General features: G+C 51.0%; 1 protein-coding gene across 1 annotated transcript; it reads right to left on the bottom strand.

Annotated features, from left to right (window-relative positions):
- Positions 1–3184: 3184 nt before the first annotated feature.
- Positions 3185–17445, bottom strand: CAVIN1 (caveolae associated protein 1). Its single transcript, XM_016202188.2, has 2 exons — positions 16699–17445; positions 3185–6978 (listed from the first exon to the last, which is right to left on the bottom strand). Exons 1-2 carry the CDS (start codon positions 17167–17169, stop codon positions 6280–6282), a joined length of 1170 nt encoding a protein of 389 aa, XP_016057674.2. The 5' UTR covers positions 17170–17445; the 3' UTR covers positions 3185–6279.
- Positions 17446–19958: the final 2513 nt, after the last annotated feature.

The following is a 19958-nucleotide window of genomic DNA, read 5'->3' as shown; positions in this document are numbered from 1 at the left end:
TGGGGAATAGGTGCTCAATAAATATGTATTGAATGAATGGAAGTGCTCTTGGTTCCACCCCTCCCCTCTCTGAGTTTTATCAATTCTCCTCTCTCTCCTGACCTTCTCCACTTATTCCCTCCCTTCTGGCTCTGAAAGTACTCCGTCTTTCCTATTTTAACCCTCAAGTTACCCCCCTTCCCCATCATGGCCCCATATCCTCACCCCCATTTGCTCCACCAAAGTGGCTCTGTCTTCTCCTCTCCATAGCACAGTGCTCTTGAAGGCCATTGGGGACCTCCTGCTCTTAAAATTTGATGTCTTCTTCTAGATCATTTTACTTAACTTTGCTGTAGGATCTGGTACTGTTGATCACCCTCACTCCTAGATATTATTTCCTCCCTTGACCATCACAGAGAGGTCAATGGTAGCAAACTGCATTAACCAACTAGAAAACTGATGGGAGCTGAAATGAGACACCCTGGGTTTGAATCCCAGCTCTGACACAGAATAAGTGTGTAACCCTGGGCAAGTTCTTTAACCTCTCTGAGCCTTGGCACCCTCCTCTTCAAATAGAGAATGTAATTTTGACCTTGGTGTTTGTATGAAGTCCTTTTTATTGGAAAATACTTTCATGTTAACTGTGCAGCATGGCAGATGAGGTCCTGGCAGGGCCCACTGCTCAGCCACTTGCACAGCAGTGTAACTTTGGGCCAATTGCTTAACCACTCTGAGCTTCAGTTCTCCTCTCTGTGAAATAGAGACTATGAGACAAACTACCTCCTAGGTTGTCCTGAAGATTAAGTGAGATAACCTGCAAAGCATTCAATATGGCATCCAGCACATTGCAACCCCTCGGTATATGTTAGCTTTTATTATCTTATGTAGAAAAACAAGGTTGTGGGGAGGAGTTATTGGAAGGAAACTGAGATCACTCCCAAATTTGAATAAAGAGTTAAACAACCACACCCTGGGAAGGGCAACTCCGGCAACCTCACCAGAGGGTTTATGGAACATCCCACTAAAGCTCTGCCTTTCCCTTGTCATGACTTGACTTGAGGCTGCTAATAAAAATGTTCAGTCTCTAGTCTGTTGGCTAAAAATTCTAAATTGCTGGCAGAGAAGATTTCATTGGCCCAGACAGGACCAGATATCCATCCATGACAAAGCAGCTGTGGACAGGGATGGGGGTCTTGGTCACCCTACAGAGACACAGCCCTGGAAGGAGGGGACAGGGACTTCTGTGAGCAGAGGAACATCCAATACAGGTCAGAATTACCTGAGATAATGTTTATAAAAGTGCCCTGCCTCCTCCCTGACCATCCCACAGGTTACTTTGCTGCTCCTCTAACTTCCATCATCCCCTAAAGGAGGGCACTCAGGCCTTTAATTCTAAATTCCATTCTCTTTTCTCCCTAACTCCCTCCCTTGGCATTTATCTATTCTTAGCATTTCAAGGAGCATCTTTCTTATAAATTTTATGCTGAGTCTTATTAGGTATAGATAAGTTACTTTCTCTCCTGGGATTGCAGCAACTTTCTCTGTAAAATGATTGTTTCCTCATCTATAAAAAAGATCTCTTTTAGTTCTTGCATTCCATAATTCTATTAACTATTCTTCAGCCATGCCTTTAGTTTTCCCACTTCTTTGTTTTTCTTCATGCTGTTTTCTTTGCCTGAAGAACCTTCCTTGTCCCATATCACTGCTTTCATTTAATTAACATGTATTGAATATCCACTTTTTCAATAGATATCTCCTGGGTCTTGCCTGTCTCAAGTGGTCCTTTCCTGGGAATCGTTCCTCCCCTCCCCAAACTTATACATTGGAATGGGTCCCTTCCGTCACTTCTCTACAACATGATCCTGTCCTCTTGGCCATAGATTATTAAATCCAGGGTGAACACTGATGTTAACTGGCTTAATCAGATTCTTTCTGCCAGTAACTTGGAATTTGAAACTGAGAGGCACAGGGCCTGGGTTCCGTTAATGTCAACATTTTAGAGAGGGCCATCCATCAACTCCCTCTCAGAAGTCCCTGGAGATCCCCTGATTCCTACTCTTTCCAGCCTGGCTGCTCAGCAATTCCTTGGACTCGGTGGGATATCTTGGCAGCCTTCCAATATAAGTTCCTTTTTCACTTTTGGCCAATGTCCTTTTCTTATACTTTCATCCAAATGACATTAACCAATACAATCATATTTGAGATACTGTTAGGCTCTGGTGACACAAAAAAATCAAGTAAAATATTATCTCTGCCCTGCAGCAAAACCTATTTGAAACTCTACCCAGATTTAGAATCACAACTTAGAAGCTCCCTCCCTCTTTTAAGTTTTCTCGTATTCCCCAAGCAGGATTGATCCCTCCCTAGTGTGTTATCATTGCATTTTGCTCTAACTCTCACAGTCACCTGTTTGAGTTGCTGTGAACATCTGTCTCTCCCACTAACAGTAAATCCTTTAAGTTCAAGACCTAGATCTGTTGTCTTTTTAGTCTCTTGACTCTTAGCACAGTATCACAAACAGATCATTCAGAAAGAACATCTGTTGTCTTGTCAGCCCGTCATCCTCTCCCCTTTCTATTGATAACAGCAACCCCTTTCCTTTGGGAAATCAGCCTATCTTCATGCTCAATTCCATACTTCAGATGGGTTCTAAAAGTGGTACAAGACCTAGATTTGGTCAGAGGCACAGTGATTTGAATATGTGAACCTATCAGAGCCAATGGGCACCATAGCTGAGATTCTGGCTGGAAGGATTTGGGAAGAAACCCTCTTTGTTGGATTTGTTCAGCTGTTAAGCCATAAGCCCGCAGCTATTGATGGTCATATTTGCCAACACATGAGAAAAATCTGATTCTTAATGAAACAAATGCAGTGGGAAAGAGAGATAAATTCCTAATGATATTACATTAGAACTTGCATCCAAACACCCCTGGACCTATTATTGGGAACTTTTTTTTAATGTGTTTTTATTGGTTTCAGAGAGAGGAAGGGAGAGGGAGAGAGAGAGAGAAACATCAACTGGCTGCCTCCTGCACACCCCCTACTGGGGATGGAGCCTGTAACCTAGGCATGTGCCCTGACTAGGAATCAAACCTGCGACCACCTGGGTCATGGGATGACATTCAACCAACTGAGCAGCACTGGCTGAGCTGGGAACTTTTTCAATTACACTAATTCCCTCTTTGTTTTCAGTTTTGGTTGTGTTGTTTTGTTTTGTTTCTGTTGAAGCCAGTTTGAGGTGAGTTTATGACACTTGCAATGGAAAGAGCCTTGTAATTCATTCATTCATTCACTTACTCATTTTATAAATGTTTATTGACATAAAGTTCTATGGGAGCCCTTAAAAGGAAGTGATTAGTATGACTGGAGTAGAGGTGGGAAAGAGGTTGGTTTAAGAGGAAAGGTGGGAAGGGAAAGGTGATTCCAGAGAGAGGGATCAGCCTGAGCAAAGGCCCAAAGGCCTAAAACTTTGAGGCCCATTTCTGGCCACTAGGCTCCCTAAAGAGCATATTAAAAGCAGTAAGAACTAGAGCAGGGACAGAACTCTTAAGGGAACTTGTGAGCCATGCCAAGGAGTTAACCCTTTGGTCAAAGGAAGGTGTTTAAATTGTAAAGCATGTTCTATATCCTGGAGGATTAAAATTTAATATAATCAGAAGGAAGTTTCCTGGCCCCAGTCTCTGAATTTTCAGGTTCTATTTCTTTTGGTGGGAAACCAACCTTTCTGGGGGATTTAGAACTCTGGACTCTGGGGTTGAGGGCCTTGGAGTTGAAGGAGAATGTATGGCTCATTAGGAAAGACCCAGCTTGTATGAGGTAGTGGCAGGAAGCTGAGATAGAACCTCAGAAACGACATATTTATTAGGAACACTCCTTCCCAGGTGATTCTAATGCCGGCAGAACTCACATGATGATTTGAGTCCATTGCTCTAGGAAATCCATAACCTGTGGGAAGATGGGGCAGACTGCTCACAGGGAAGAGAGGCTGCACAAACAACAAAATAGGTGCCCATCCCAGGGTCATGGGGATAATTAACTATGCCGTGTGGCTCTGCCTGGCATATAACATGCACTGGAATCCTTTCCTTATGACATTCAGTCCTCTGAGTCAGGGCCTCTGATTTTTCTCTCCTTGAAACTGCCTCCTCTAGGCCTATGATTCTGAGGTGTGTATTTGGGGGGAGCTCAGGTTAACTGGGCGTTTCTGGAGGGCAATGCCCTGACAGCTGGGAAGTGGATCCAGACTGCACAGACTACAACAGTTAGACTGTGGAGCCAGGATGCTTGGCTTAGAATCCCGGCTCCACCACTTACCAGCTACGTGACCTTAGACAAGTCACTCTGTTTCTTCATCTCTACAATAAAGATGGTAATAACACACACACCTCCAAGCAAGTGAGGCAAGTTTAAACAAACAGTCTTCTCTTTCCCCTCCCTCCCTCTTTCCCTTCATGGCTCCCTCCTGTCCTCTGTAACTCATCCTATATAACTGCCTTTGGAGACTACAATCCAACACAGATCCTTTTAGAAAAGCAGGTTTATTGGTCAGGCTGCTCACCAGGACACAGCAACATGAGAGACTCCCCAGAGCCAGCAGGAAACTGCATCTGCCCACCACTCAGGCCCCTTCAGCCCATCAGCACCAAGGGACCTTGTCCCAATCCCCATCCTCCGTCAGCTGACTTGTCTCCAAACATTCCCAAGAGAGCAGGAAACCAAGGAAAGGGTTGGGGGGAGCAAAGCTTTGTATTGTAAAAAAGGTTTGTGTCCCCAGGCTCCTCCCCTCCCTCGCCCCTTAAAGCAATTAGTTGCAATTCTAAAAAGCAGAGCAGGGAAGACAAGGCCGAGGAAGATGTGGGAGAAGGAAGACTCCTACAGCCTCTTCTTAAGGGAACTTGTGAGCCACAAGGGACTTGCAAGGGAGGGAAGTTGTCCTTGCTTCTCACAACCCCATTTACTGGGGAGGAATAGCGGGACTTCAGTATCCTGAGAACCTGGAAGCAGCAACCCTCTCACCTCCAAAGATCCAGGAGAGGAACCCACAAGGGCAAGGTCTTGGCGAGTTCTGCAGGCCTTACACCAGTTCTAGGGAAGGATCTTGAGAAGGAGCTGCCGGGAGTAAAGCAAGGCTGGGTTGCTCCTTACACAGTTACTGTACGCGCCTCACTTCCCCTCCAGCTCTCAGCTTGGTGGCCTGGCCATTAGCACCCTGCTCTCTTTCTAATCTGCCTCCCTCATAACTCCCAGCTCTCCACAGCCTGGAGCTGCCCCCATCTGGGGCCCGAATTCTCTGGGCTTTGAGAAATGAACTGCCCCAGGGGCACCACCCAGATCCCAGTTGAGGGATGGGGTGAGGCTTGCCTGTCTTTTCTCTTTGGATCACCATTTTCTCACCATCCCACCTTATCCTGAAATGGTCCTGCCATCTCCTGAGAACCCCAATAAGATAAGGTTCTTGTCCTGTGTTTCTCCTGCTGTTAATGAGGCAAACGCTCCTCTCTTCACCCATTTCCATCTCCTACTATTTCCCATTCTCCTTCCCAAAGCCATAGCCATGTGTTGCTGTGTGCAGAGGCATAAACATGTGTGCCCACCCCACCCCCACCCCCACCCCGCTCCCCAGGGCTCTGCTTGGCTCCAGCCTTCCTTGATGGGGACCCTTTGCAGACACAGCCTGTGCTAGACCCTCATCCAGGCTCATGGCTCACTCGCTGCCCTCTCTCCTTCACAGCCACCTTCTCCCGAAAGCTGCTTTCAAGTCCCTCCAGCATGGGGCCTCCCAATGCGCAAAGGTCTTCAGGCTTCACTCTTTCCCGTTACATTAATTTTGGCTTTGAAGCCTCCAGGGGTCAGGATTAGAAAGAAGAGCTCAGTGAGCAGGAATGACAGCAGCTGGATGTGTGAGGGGGAGAGTCAGGGGAAGGCAGCATGCCCCAAGGGGGGCCCCCCCCGCTGTGGAAATGATAGCATTTTCCCGCTAGGCTCCCCAACTTGAGCAACCAGAACATGGATCACTCCCCTTTCCATTCCCACCCAGGCTGTGCCCAAACTGGGGCTGTTCTTTGTGGAGGCTGCCCCCCCCACCACCACCTCTTCCGTCTTAACATCTGTAAGACTTGGGGGGGGTGCTCCTTGAGGGGAAGATGTTCTCAATTTAGAAATACGTCGTCAGCCCGCTTGGGGCCCCCGAGAAAGGATGCGAAAGAGAAAGTTCAAGGGGGGGGGGAGGAATCAGGGCGCGGGCGAGAAGAGGCGGGGCGGCGAGGCCTCGCGGGCAGAGCCCCAAGCGTCCCCGTCAGGTCAGTCGCTGTCGCTCTTGTCCACCAGCACGGCGTCCGACTCCTCGGTGATCTCCAGCAGCGTGTGCACGTCGGGGCTGCTGCCGCGCAGCAAGTCGAGGGCCTCGCCCCGCTCGGCGCCGCCCTCCTCGTCGTCGTTGCCCACCTCCACCATCTCCGTGGCCTTCAGCACCTCCACCTCGCCCTCGCGGATCTTCTTGACGTGGAAGGTGAAGGGGGGCACCTTGTAGACGGCCGTCTTGGAGCGCGCGTAGACCACGTGGTCGGGGGTGAAGGACTTGCGCAGCTTGTCTCGGGAGGTCTTGAGCTTCTCGCGGCGCTCCGTGGGCACCAGGCGCGTGCCCAGCTTGTTCATGCGCTTCTCCAGCGTGTGCCGCGTCTTCTCCAGGTTCTCCTTGGTCTTGAGGCGGGTCTTCTCCAGGTTCTCGCGGGTGCGCACCTTGGTCTTCTCCATCTTCTCCTTGGAGAAGGCCTTCTTGAAGTCGTCCACGCGCCGCATGCCGCTGCGCTTGATGCGCTCGGCGCGAGACTCCTCGATCACCTCCTCCACCTCCACCGCCTCGTCGGAGGACAGCTCGATGGCCGCGTCCTCCTCGGGCCGCTCGCCCTCGCCCAGCTCATCGCCCTCCTTCTCCGGCAGCGTATCCGACTCTTTCAGCGACTTGCTGATGCTCAGTTTGGCCGGCAGTTTCACTTCATCCTGAAGGGAGAGCAGAGCGCAAGAGGTTAGTGGGGCTGGGCGGGGGCTTGGGGGGACGCTGGGTGAACCCAGGCAGGGCGGCGGTGATCGTGGGGAGTGCGTGGTACCTATGAAATCCACCTGGACTTGGTTTGCCGGTTGTATACCCAGCGCCTGGCACCTTGTTTGCGCCCCATGAATGCGCTGAATGAATAATTCTGTACAGACAGGGCAAGGAGGGAACAGAGCTTCGGGTCGCAGATTGGCGTGGAGTGTAACTGCACTTCAGTTAAAAGTCTGCAGCGCTCCAAACCTGTCCTTGCGCGCTCCAACCGCGTCCTTGCGCGCCGCCGCCACCTTTCTTACAACAAACCCTTCCCTTGCCATAGGAACACAACTTAGCTTTGGAAATGACCAGAGCGCCCTCTGGTGTCCTAAGTCACACATTGCCCGGGTAGAAGCAAAGGGGTTTGCGAAGCGTTTCTTCAGGTTGAGGGGTCAAGGAACGGAGATGAACGCGTAGCCAGTATCAGGCGACCCCCAAGTAAGGTAGCTTGAAGGCAAGGTAAAGGGAGTGCGTTTCCCAGACTTCAAGCCATTTCAAAACAAGGCTTAGGGTAGAAGAGCTGTGGTCCATGCCCCCCTCCTTGACCTCATACAGTTTGGCTCCACCAGTGCCTTTCCCCCTCTCTACCCATGTAGAAATTCAGAGTAGCAAGAGGAAAAAGCTGGCTGGCAGCTAAAGGAATATTTTTTCCCCAGCACGGATACTTCTTCTGGTTCTGACTTCCCTACTTTGGAGTAGAAGGGAGGGATTACTTTTCCATTCTTGCCGCCCCCCCCCCCCCCCCCCCCCGCAGATCGGAGCTCCAGGGTCTAGGAGTAGGGTGGTGGTCCCAGATTCCCTGAGATCCTGGAGCTCAGAGCCAGTTCTTCCCTTTTCCTCTCAGGGGACCTAGCACCAGCACTGTTTTCCATTCCTGAAAGATTTTGCCAAGATCCTGACTCCAGGCCAAAGTTTCAGAATTTCAGGATCACCTCCCACCAGAAGGCAGGGGAGGCTTAGCAGGGAAAGAAAATAAAGAGGGCATAACCCAGAACATAAACAGGGTCTCCTCTCTGGCCCTGACTCTCTTTAGAGACTTCAGACGAAGGAATGAGAGACAGCTTTTCTAAAGGGTTTTCTGAAGATCGTTTCCCAGAATTGTAAGAAAATCCCAAATGAGAAAAATGAGGCAACGTGAGCTGAGCCCTCTCATAAACAAACAAATACACATACACATACGTTGGCCACTTGGTATCTCTGCACCACCTGCTACAGAAATTCCTTCCCCAGCTCTCAGCCTCTTTCCTTTTCCCTCTCATCCACATCCCCCTGGAGTTTCCTGGTTTACACTGAAAAGTAGGAACACCCCTCCCAACTTCCTTCCCTCCCTGTTAATAGCATTAGCAAGGACAAAGAGGGAATGCTGGCCCCACCTCTTCCCTCAACCTGGGCATCAAGCTCCCTCAAGCTCTCATTACTTGACTACACCTCCCAGCAGGCAAGAGGACCCAGGCACCGGGCATGCTGGGACTTGTAGTCTCTATTTGCCATAGCTCACTTAGTACTATTGTGGGCATCCTACTTCATTCTGTCCATCCCTCTGCCTTTTACCACTTACAGAGGCATTGAAGGGGTGTTTTCCGTGTTCTGAGCATAGGAGGGTCCCAACCTCTCTTAGCATTTCCTCTTAGTTCCAGTTGTGCCCTTTGGGTCTCCTTTTACAATCAGTTCTCCCTGTCAACTACTCCAATCCTCTCTCACCATTTTAGGACTCTCTAGAACCTAACTCTCCACTACCTCTTCATCTGTCTCCACCCAGAATTTACCTGCAGCCCTGTATCAAAAAAATAAAAAATAAAAAAAATTCAGCTCTGATCTCTCCTTTACAGCCTCCCAGAATAAAAACCCACATATTCCACACCAAAGGGTGGAGGAGAACCCCTCCTTTCACTAAGCTCAGACAATGTGGATGGGCTCAGAAGGATTAAGGGTGATGGGCAGGGAATAATAGCCAGGAAACAGTCCCAGCTGCTGGAAAACAAATCCACATTGTCTCCCTGCTCCACTCCCAGCATTCCTGATTCTCCCCCCTGCTCCACCCCACCCCCTAAAGGCTGAGCTGGCTGGTTTTCCTGGCCTCTGGCTTCCTAGATAAAGGTCTTTGCCAACTGAGCTTGGAAGTGAACAGGGCTGGGGAGAGGGTTGCAAACTTGTTGTAGCCAATCCCATCTTCCTAGTGCCCGATGAAGGGTCTCAAGTACATCGAGGAGCAATCCCAGTGAGGGAGGTTTATTTCTGGATTTGGGGGTATCTATCCCAGATATGTATCCAGGAATATAACCCCATTCGTTGTAGGTTTCCCCCAGAGTGATGGCTTACACCAGAGGAGCTGCCTTCTTGGTAGGTCAAGGAATACTATCTGTTAGGGGAAGAAACAATTTGACCCAAGTTCCTGAACAATGTGCAGTAGGTTTGTTCTGGAGAGGGTATACCACCATGACTAACTTTTCCCCTCCATTAATGGATTTTCTCTTTTCTCCCCCTTTCCAAGCCAGGTTTCCCCTATGACTCATAGCCTTGGAGTGCCATCTTGGGCCCACCCAATCTGCCTGTTGCTACAACAACCATAAACACAATCCCAAAGCACCTCCCCCCACCCTGGGGACACAAGCCAGGCACCCTTGTCCTACCCTACTTCTCTGGCAGAGCTCCTGAACCAAAGGAAGGGCCTCAGGGGGGTGGCAAGAAGGGAGGGCTCCACTTGTTCTGTTTTCACATTTTTATTAAACAAAACCACCACTCCCAACAGGCTTGGTTTCCAGAGTTACCTTTAATGACCAGGTCTGAACAAAAGCATGCACAGCTTCCCCCACTCCCACCAAGCACACACAGCTCCCCGACCCAGGAAGTCACCAAACCAGGATGAATTTAGAGGAACCCCAGAGAAGCTTCCAGCCTCTTCCACACTACTCCTCAAACTTGCTGTATAAACTTAAGATCCTCTGGCTTAGAAAATTTTATGATTATAATTTAACTGAGCACCTAATATGTGTCTGGTCCTTGGCCAGGCACTTCACATTTGTCAGGGAGGAAAGACAATGTCATATAGCTCTGGACAATGTCATAAGAGCTTTCTTAACTTAGAGCAAACCAGCTCTGTCCCCAACTGGCTGGGAATGGCCAGAGAAGACTTTGGAAAGGTAATTCGGAGACCTAGGACCTGCTCAGGGATGGTGTTAGAAGATGCAGACCGGGAGAGAGGTGACAGAAGGGAAAGGCTTAAAAATTCAGGCTCTTTCTTATGTGCATGACCTATGGACACAGACAATTGTATGGGGAAGGCCTGGGGGTGCGGCAGATGCAAGGTAGAGGGGACCAATGTGGGGGGAGTGGACATCTGTAATACTTTCAATAATAAAGATAAATTTAAAAGACAAAAACAAAAAAAAACCAAGAACAAACTCAGGCTCTCTACTTCAGACTGACAGGACAAGGGAGTGGGAGAAACCAAAGGCAGAGGTTCCTTCTTTTCTGCTCTAGTGTGATTCTCAACAGGGGTGATGTTGTCCTCAAGATGGAAATTGATTCTTGGAGGGTAAGGGGGGTTTTAGATATTATAATTGTTTGGGGCGCTCTAAAGAGTCCCAGTACATACGCAGACATATAGTACAACTGTACGATTAAAATTTCATGGGGAAGGGGACAGTTAGGGGGAAAATGTCTAAAAGGACTGCTCAGGGGGATGATTATGCAAAAAGAAAAAAAGTTGAGAAACACTGTGCCATAGGGAGCCCAGAAGATCCAAGCCAGAGCCAGTTAAAATGTCCCCCTTCTGGCCTCTCTGAGTTGGCAGCTCTTGAATGCCCCACCCAAGGCAGGATCTGGCAAACATAAGGGATCTCTTTGCAAAACATTTTAAAAAAACCTGGAAAAAATAAGTGTAAATGTTTTCCCCAGCTACATGGGGGGGAGGTGGAGAAGGCACAGAACAGACCCCAGGCCTGGGCCTCATGAGGGCTCTCTCTAAAGAGGCATTGGGCCAAACTGGCCTGCCCCTGAGGAGGAGGCAGGAGGGGGGGAGGGAAGGGAGAATCCGAAGCCGTGGCACAATTTCATGCAATTTCATGCAGCGCAGCATTGGGTGCAGCTCAGATATAGTGTTTGGAGTGTCGCTATTAAGACAGAAACCAAGAAGTAGGGGAGGGCCTTCCCTTCACCTCCCACCCCATTGCACACACCACATTTGCCTGAACTCTGCCTAATGCAAGAGCGTCTCATTATACCCATCACCCACCCACTCGGGGCAGTAGCTTGGAAGAGGCCGACGACCATCACGCACTGACCGCCACTAAGCGGTGAGCTGATGGTGGACTGTAGTGACACCCCATGCCCACAGCCCCATGGGGCCCAGGAGACCCTAAGCACCCCCACCGGCTGTCGGCTCCTTTGGGGTGGGCAGAGGCACAGGCTCTGGGTAATAGGGCAGTGCCCTAGGCGTCTGGTCAAAGGGTGGGAGCTCAGGTACTGTATCAGGCTTCAGGTCAAAGGGCTCAGTCTCAGGCAGAAGGTCAAAAGGCACGATCTTGGGTGTGACCAGGTCAGAGGGTGCATTCAGCTTCTTCTTGGGCTAAGATGAGGAAAAGGGGTTTAAATAGGGTTTGGAATGGGTGCGGACAGGGTTGAGAGAAAGAGGCCTTGGTGAGCATGCAGAGTCAGGAAGGGAGAGGAGGGCGGGGGAGGGAGTACACGCTGTATTAGGACAGAAAGAAACCACATTTTAAATGCTTCATCAAGAGGGCCCTGGGGCTGATACGGGTGGAACAAACCCAGGCCCATGAATTAATAAACACAATTTAAACGGAACCCCCTCCCTTCCTCCCTCTAGAATCTTCCCCAGTCCTGTCCTTGGCTTCCAACCTTCTGTCCCTACCAGGTTGGAGTGGCGGCGGAAAGAGACAAGGAGCTTTCTAAGAGGCCAGTCCTTGGATTCTAACTGGGGAGGCTCCAGTGAGTAAGAGAGGGCAAACAACTTCACTGTCTTCAGAGTCGACGCTGCTGACCCAGGTTTTCGTTTTTTTCCCCTGGGCAGGGCGGGCACAGGGTGCCGCCCTGGATAAGGAGAGGGAGAGGCATGGAAGAGGGACCTCCTGGCTATTTCCCTTTGGCCATGTCCTCACCTCCTGCCCCTCTTGCCACTCTTCCCACCACCCATGTTGGGGCTATCAGACACCAAGGTGCACAGAAAAATTAGGGTAAAAACCCAAGCTGTTTTTATGACACATGGGCCTACATTCTGGAGCACCCAGCGGCAGCTCCCAACTCTCCCTCTTGAGGGGCTGAGCTGCCACTCATGCTTTGGACAATCAGGAGAAGTCAGGGGAGAGGGACAATTGGGGCCACTACCAGACGCCGGTGACAGCAGTGCTGAGTAAAGGCTTGCAGCCACAAAAACACAAAGCAGCAGGAGCCAACCTGCCCTGTGGGGTGCAGGGAGAAGGCTGGAGTGGCAGGAAGGCTCAGCAGACAGGGGATAACATGGTCCTCTTTGGGCCAGATGCAGTGGCCATGCCAGGGGACACCCACACTGGCCAGGGAGCTCCAGTCCTTACACCTACTGTCCTCTCCCCACTCCCCCATTCCCACCGTCATTGGGCCAGGTGGTCACACATGGCCTCTTCTTCAGCACTATGAGGCTGAGCAGCTAAAGGCCACCAACCTTAGCCACTGTTAGCCACCACTGCACATACATACACACACACACACGCACGCACGCACGCACAAAGCAGTCCCAGTGTCAGGACTGTGAAACTATCTCCCTCAGAGAATGAAGGAGCCAGAACTAACCCTCTGTTAGGGCCGAGCCGCCACTCCGGCTTCTGCTGCAGAGCCCAGGAATGGGAGTAGGAGGCCGGGAGCAGAAAGTGTAGCAGAAGGGGTGGGGTACACCAGGGTTCTGACCTCAGCTTTGACCCCCAATCACTTGAGTGACAATAGGCAAGTGACTGCCCCTTTCTGGGCCTCAGTTTCCTCAGCTACAAAATGAAGAAACTGAAGTTGATTATTTCTGAAACATCTTCCAGCTCAAAAGGTCTAACATGACAAAATGATGCAACACTCACTATGGTCTGATTTTTAAAAATGGAACAAACCACGACTCATCTCTGAGGTTGCTTGCCTAACAACAATAATCTTTCTCCTCTCCCTACCAGCTGCCCACCTGTGCCATCTCCCTTTTTGACTCTGACCTTTCAACCGACTTTATTTACTAACAACAACAACAACAAAAAATAGAACAAAGAGCATGATTTCCTTTAGTCTTAGAAATTCCCCTAAAAATGCTCTCCTTGTTTTCGACCCAGTGACCAGGAAAAACAATCCAATTCAGCTTTTGGGGGGAAAGTATGATAAGCAATCTCTCCATGGCCACTAGGCTAAGGGAGATGGGAAAGACCAGAACCCCAGGCTGGGAATATTTTTTTGACAAAGTTTTAGGCTTCTGGAACAAGGTAGCTTTCATTTGCCTTCTATCCAGGAAGGAGCCATAGGTTGGGTTAGGATTTGGGGAGAAGTCACCAAGCCCTCATTCCAGCCCTGGTGTCCTCCCCTTTAATGCCCATGATTGGCTTGATCCTTTAAATGTTTCCTTGTCCTAATTTCAAGCACTTGGAGCAGGTCTGATAGGTCCATGTGTAGGTCACTAACTGCCTCATCAAAATGGCTCCAGAAAACATTTATTTCCATTTTAGTCTCCCTTTCTGGATTCTAAAAGAACTCTAATAACATCCAAATTCTTGTCTGGGAGAACTGACTCTTCAATGATCACAGCTCCTCCTGTTTGCATGGTGCCTACAATCTGCCTGATCTCCCCAGCAGTTCTCAATCCAGTGACGCCAAACCACGAGTAGAATTCACTTCTCTCGTTCATTAACTGTAGCCTAGCTAGGTGTCACCTGATCGGATGGGGTGCCAAACTGCTACTTTTTGTTTGGGAGACAGGGATATGCCAGGAAGGGGCTGAATTTCATGTGTGTGTGTGTGTGTGTGTGTGTGTGTGTGGTCAAATACAAGCCTAACCTGTGATGTCATTACGTCTAACAGTTTCCTGAATCTGGGGTGGGGCCACACAAAGGGATTCCCTCCATTATTCCCCAGGAAGAACGAGTGGGAGGCCAGATGACCTGATCCCACAGCTGGGGCCTTCCCACCCTTCCAGGCTTCCCTCCACCCTGCCCCCCTTGCTATATCATCACCTCCCACATCTGCAGCGGGTAATGCAGAATCTCCTCCCCTGTTCCCACGCTGGAGAACTCACACCATCCTGAGAGGCCTTTCCCCAGACGCAAGCATCCTACCCCAACAGCCTGATTTTACCATAAACGTTGCCGCCCCCGTCTTCCCTATTAGGTCTGCCAAGGCACAGAGCTATTTTTACCTCATTTTCTTCCCAGGCCTGAAGACCTCAGGGAGGAGCAGCCTCTGCCTTCCTCCAGCATCTGAGTACCCCACCCGCTTGCCCCCACCTGGAACATCTGCCCCGCAGCTCAGGGAAGTTCTGCTTCCCTGAGCCCCACCCTTGTTGCTGGAATCTTTTCTTTACTTCTGAGCTCCTCTCAGAGTTGGGACCACTTTAGTTCTTAGTTATTTCCCCTGACGGTTGGGGGCTCAGTGACGGTTGGGGGCTTCAGCTATTCCTTCTAGCTCAACTCTCTGTTTCTCACTGGCCCTGGGTTAGTACAGATGCAGTCAAAGCCACCCTGAGATTAGACTTGTCCCCCAACAGGCTCACAATATACAGCCACCGATCCCTGCTAACGGCTGAGAGGGAATAACAGAGCGAGGCCATTGGCCTCGGCACGGGTCTTTCTCCCTCCATACTCATCCTTTCAGAATCTCCATCTTTGACACAGGGAGGTTTACTCCAAGACCAAGAATTTGTCCAGGTTCTATAGTCTGGGACATTTAAAGTGAGAAGGGTCGCCCATTCAGCCCTCCCAGCAACCCTCTACCAAACCAGGTAGAAACAATAAAGCTGGTGTGCTCCCCTGGCCTGTTCTCCTTCCTTTGATGCCCCTCAGTGTTAGGTAGATCTCTTTAAAAATCACACACACACACATTCTGCTTCCTCCAAGCAGTTAGATCAAGTGGAAACAATTCTGGGCAAACATTTTCTACAAATATTTTCTACCAGATAGTGCTGTTTGGGGAGAAGCAAAGCTTTTTAAAGGCCAAGTGCCCCTCTTGGAAGGCGTCTCTGGGTGGGGGAGAGCGGGTGCCACTCTGCCTCTGTCCCACCGTCACCTCCTCTGATAAGTGCCAGCTCACCCACCTCCCAGTGTCTACTGTCTCCAAACACTCATCCCAATCTGCACCTGCATCTTTCTTAGCTTCTTCTAGGAAGGAGACCAAGAGAGAGAGGGAGAGATAGAAGCATCGCACGTTCCCTGATCCAGACTTGAACTGGCAACCTCTTGGTGCTTGGGACTATGCTCAACCTACTGAGCCACACAGGCTGGGTTAGCCTGCCTTTTCTTTCCACTCCTTTTGATCGTGAGAGGAAGGGGAAGAGGAGCACAGCTTACCCCTCCACCCCCACGATCTCACCTCCTCGGGGTAGGAACATCAACCAGGCCTGCGGGAAGCAGAGAAGAGGTGAGGCTGGGCGCGTTCCCACCCAGGCAAAGATCACCGAGCCCTCCGCTGAGGCCCGCCTTAATGGGATTGGGGAGGGGGAGTGGAGAGGGGCAGGTTTATTTGGGGTTAATTTACAAAAACTGCATTTTTATCCTGGCGGGAGGAACGGGGAGAGGTGCAAAGGCAGCTCCAAGTGGCCTGGGCGGAGCCTGGGGCGCGCTCGCTGCCCGCGGCCCGCGCCCCGGCCCCTCCCCCGCCCCCGCAGGTATGCGCGGTGATTCACCGCGCCCAGACCACCCGGCCCCGCGGGGGCTGGCCGCTCCCCTCCAGCAGGCCCTCTTGCCCTCCCCACCCACCCACGCCCACCCCAGCCTGCCGGCTTCCATCGCGCCAAGGGGACGGGCGCGCAGCCGGCTAGGGTTTCCCCAAGGACCTGAAAGAGCAGGGAAGCCAGGGGCAGATCGCACCGAGGGGACACGGTAGGTAGCCAAGGCTGAGGCGGGGGTGCGGGGTCTGCGGGGGTGTGCTGGCTCGTGGCGTCCCTCTCGCCAGGCGCTGCCCACGCTGGTGCGTGCCTGGGCCCTGAATCACCCGCTATATCGGGCGGGCAGCGCCTGAGGCCCCAAACCCGGGCCGCGCCGCCAGTGTCCGTTTACAGCGGGTCCCAAATGCCGCCAAGGACCTCCGGCTTTCCCCCAAACTTCCTCAGAGTAGAAAGACTTTGGACAGAGCCAACTTAGGAGCGGTCTGCAGGGAACCGTGTCCCCCGAGTCCAGCCCCCCTAACTCGGTTCCACTACGTGTTTGCCACCGTAGGGAGGGGGCTTGGGTGGGGAAGCGCGGGGTACAGAGCGCGCGCCCCAATGCACGCTCCAGGAATCCGCTGCTCACCTCGCCCCACCCCACCCCAGCAGCACTCCCCGAAGGAAGGTGGGTGCCCCGGGCTGGGACAGGCTGGCGGGAGAGCCGCGCTGCTCCTAGGGCAGGTTCCCCCACCCCAAGCCTGGGGCCTGAGACTGCGGGCCGGGCAGGGAGCTCGGGACGAGGTCCGCTCCGCCAGCTCACCTGGTAGATCATAACTTTAAAGTTGCGGCGCCGCAGCAGCTCGGCCTCGTTGACCTCCAGCTTCTTGATCTGGCCGGCCTGGCGCTCCAGGCTGCCGCGCACGGTCTTCACGTTGACGCTGACCTTGCGCACCTTCTCCAGCAGCTTGCTCACGGTGTTGCTGGTGGTGGCGTGCGCCTTGCCCAGCTTGCTCAGCTCCCCCTGGATGCTCTGCACGGCGCCCTCCATCTCCGCCTGCCGCTCCTCCAGCTGGGCTTGGGTCAGCTGGATCTGGTCGACGGCGCCGATGATTTTGTCCAGAAGGCTCAGTACCAACACGCCGTTCACCTGGTCCGATTTGATCAGCTCCTCGGAGCCGGCCCCCGACGGCTCCTCCGCCGCCGGCGCCCGCATGAGGGAGGACCCCGGGTCCTCGGCGTCAGGGTACCCGGAAAGCGGCTGCTCGACGATATGGAGCTGGGTGTCCTCCATGGCTACCCGGAGCCGTTGCGGGGCCCGCCGGGTGCAGCTGAAGCTGGAGCGGGAGACCGGGAGAGGAGGAAGAGCGGGAGGGGGGAGAACCAGAGCGCTCGGAGAGCGGAGGAAACTCGAGCCACGTCCGTGCGCCCCGGGACCGCGGCCAGAACTGTGGGGCGGGGGATCTTTGAGCTCCCCAGCTCCCAAGCCAAACCCGGAGTCTCGTCGCCCATTGGCTGGCCCCGTCCCAGAAAAGGAGGGACCTGGGCAAAAGGGAAGACCGATGATGGGGGCGCGGGAGGGGGGGGGACAACCGAGGGGGGACCCAGGAGCCTAGCGCCCCACCCTTCCCCAGGATGGTTGGAATAGTTGGAGCGGGAGGCTAGGGCCTCGGCTGGCAGCGGAGGCGGTGAGAGCGGGACTGCGGCGGAGGAATGTTAGCTGAGAGGAAACAGGTCCTAGAGTGTTGCTCTCCTTTTCCCTCTCCGCTCACCTGCAAACCTGCCTCAGCCTTTTAAGTTCTAGAGCGGGAAGTCAGGTAGAACACGAGATCCTGAACTTATATGCGAAACATTGTATTATATTGGCCTGTGCCCAGTTTTTGAAAGGGAAGGATCCACAATCTTTTCCAAGGGGCCTCTAACCACCCCAGCCGTAGCGCTGAGCAATCAGAGATCATCAGTCTCCACCTTCTCGTTTGACATGGGGGACAGGAGGACCTGGGGAAGGCAAGTGACCTGCCAGAGGTTACCTGCAAGGTAGCATTGGCTTGGCGCTCACACACTTTCTACCTTAGCACTGTACCTTTCATTAGGACAGGGTGGGCACCCGTGGCCACCCACATGTGCTGGTTTTGAGCCTTTTGGCCTGAAGTTTAACTACAGACATATTTTCAACCATAATGGGTACCAAGGAGCAGGACCAAGGAGGGCCCTTTGCTCAGGAGTCCAGGGAAAGAGAGGCAGCCCATGCCACCCCATTTTGCTCTCTAGCACAGCCCTGGAGCTGTGAGTTTGCTGGAGCAGCACCATCTCCCTTTCCCCCAGAAAAGCTTCAAACCTTTTCCCTAGTTAAGAAACCAAGCTTGGGTTTCCCCAGCTGGATAGATGATGGTCTTGGCAAAAGATCTATTCTAGTCTGGCATTCATTATCTTTAGGAACAGTGAAAAACTGCTTGGTGGAAACCCGAGGCTCCATCGATCCAGTTGGAAAACCCACCAAGCCAGGAAGGAGCTGGAGAGCTCGCTGTCTGGGATAGTCTGGGATAGTCCCAATGACTATTGGAAAAAATAGTTCCCCTGGCACTTCAATAGCTGTTTTCTCAGAAACAAATAGCTTTCTTGTTTGAGTTTCAAGTAGGATGAACTGGTATATAAAATCATAACTGGTATATAAAATCATATATAACATATAAATATCTGCTAGACCTGACAGATTACCCACCTTACCAATTTATTTTAGAGTTTAAAAGAAAATGTATTTGGACAGTTTAAGTTGCTTCCATTGAGGATTGATAAGACTTCTAGAAAAAAAGAAGAATGACAGTAGAGAATCTTACGGGACCTTCATAAGGTTCTTACTTTTTTAATTGGTTAGATTATTTTCACCAGTGACACACAAGATACAAATTGTGACTAGCACACACACACACAAAAATATATATATATAGTGAAAAGAAGTTTTCTTTCTACTCCTGACTGCAGCAACTAATTTCTTTCCCAGGAGACAACTGTTACTATTTTCTTGTGGAGTCTTCTATAGAAAGTCTCTGAATATATGATCAAATATATATATTGCTCATCAATTTTCTTTTTTTCTGTTACTAAAATATCTTGGAGATTGTTCCATATCAGTACATGTAGAGCTGTCTTGTTTTCCAAAGTATAGATGCCCTATACTTATTTAACCAGTTCTCTATCAGTGGACATTTACAAATTACAATTTAAACCTCACTTGGAGGGGGTGCTGAAGAGGAATTTTAGTGGTTGACTTGATTTTTGTGGTTGCATGCTTGCTAAAAGGAATTAAGTCCATGCCATTTTGACTTTCCCATCAGGAAAATATTTCTACTCTTCAAAAAGGAATGACATATTTGAGATGAGTCAAATTATGTTCCAGTGATAGTCTAGTAAATACATGACTCATTTGGTGCCTCGTTAACAGAGAACTTTGCAGAAAGGGCCCTACCCCTACATACCTATGTCCAAGAAAAGATCTGCATCAACAAGTTTCTCTCCTGTTCCTCTTCTTACCAAAATGCCAGCTAAATCCAACAGGGGGCGTGCTAAGCCTTGGCGAACTAGCTTTATCAACAAGGACTCCCAAAACTGGAGCGAAACAATCCTTCGAGTCCTTCATTTCAGCCAAACTAAGCAGTTTCCCTTCGTTTAGAACTGCATTCAGCATGCCATCGCTTGCATTCAGGGTTGAAGCTTTGCGTTTTCCATTGCTCACCCTATTTGCTGAAAGACACACTGTTTCATTGTGTGCTTTCAGCTGCTGAGGCAGTCTGCAAAAGGGATAGAGAGGTGGAAACAAACAACCCTTTGGCCCAGAAAAAGAACACCAGGATGCAACCATGTCAGCAGCTGGAATCTCATAGCACCCTATCAGATTCCCCCATCCGCCCATGTGTTCAACAAAGTGTGACTACTTACCTCCAGCCAGCTACTGGGCTGGGGACTTCAAGGATGAATTAAGCTCAGTCCTTCCTATTGAGAAATTCCGAGCGTAGCAGGAGAGACAGATGCATAAACAGTTTCCCATACAAAGTGGGGGTCAGGGAAGATTGCCACTACTTTCTG

The sequence above is a fragment of the Miniopterus natalensis genome, chromosome 17, assembly GCF_054644295.1.
Source record: "Miniopterus natalensis isolate mMinNat1 chromosome 17, mMinNat1.hap1, whole genome shotgun sequence".
NCBI lineage: Eukaryota > Metazoa > Chordata > Mammalia > Chiroptera > Miniopteridae > Miniopterus > Miniopterus natalensis.
The sequence above is the reverse complement of the archived record's forward strand: the minus strand, read 5'-3'. Positions and strand labels throughout refer to the sequence as shown.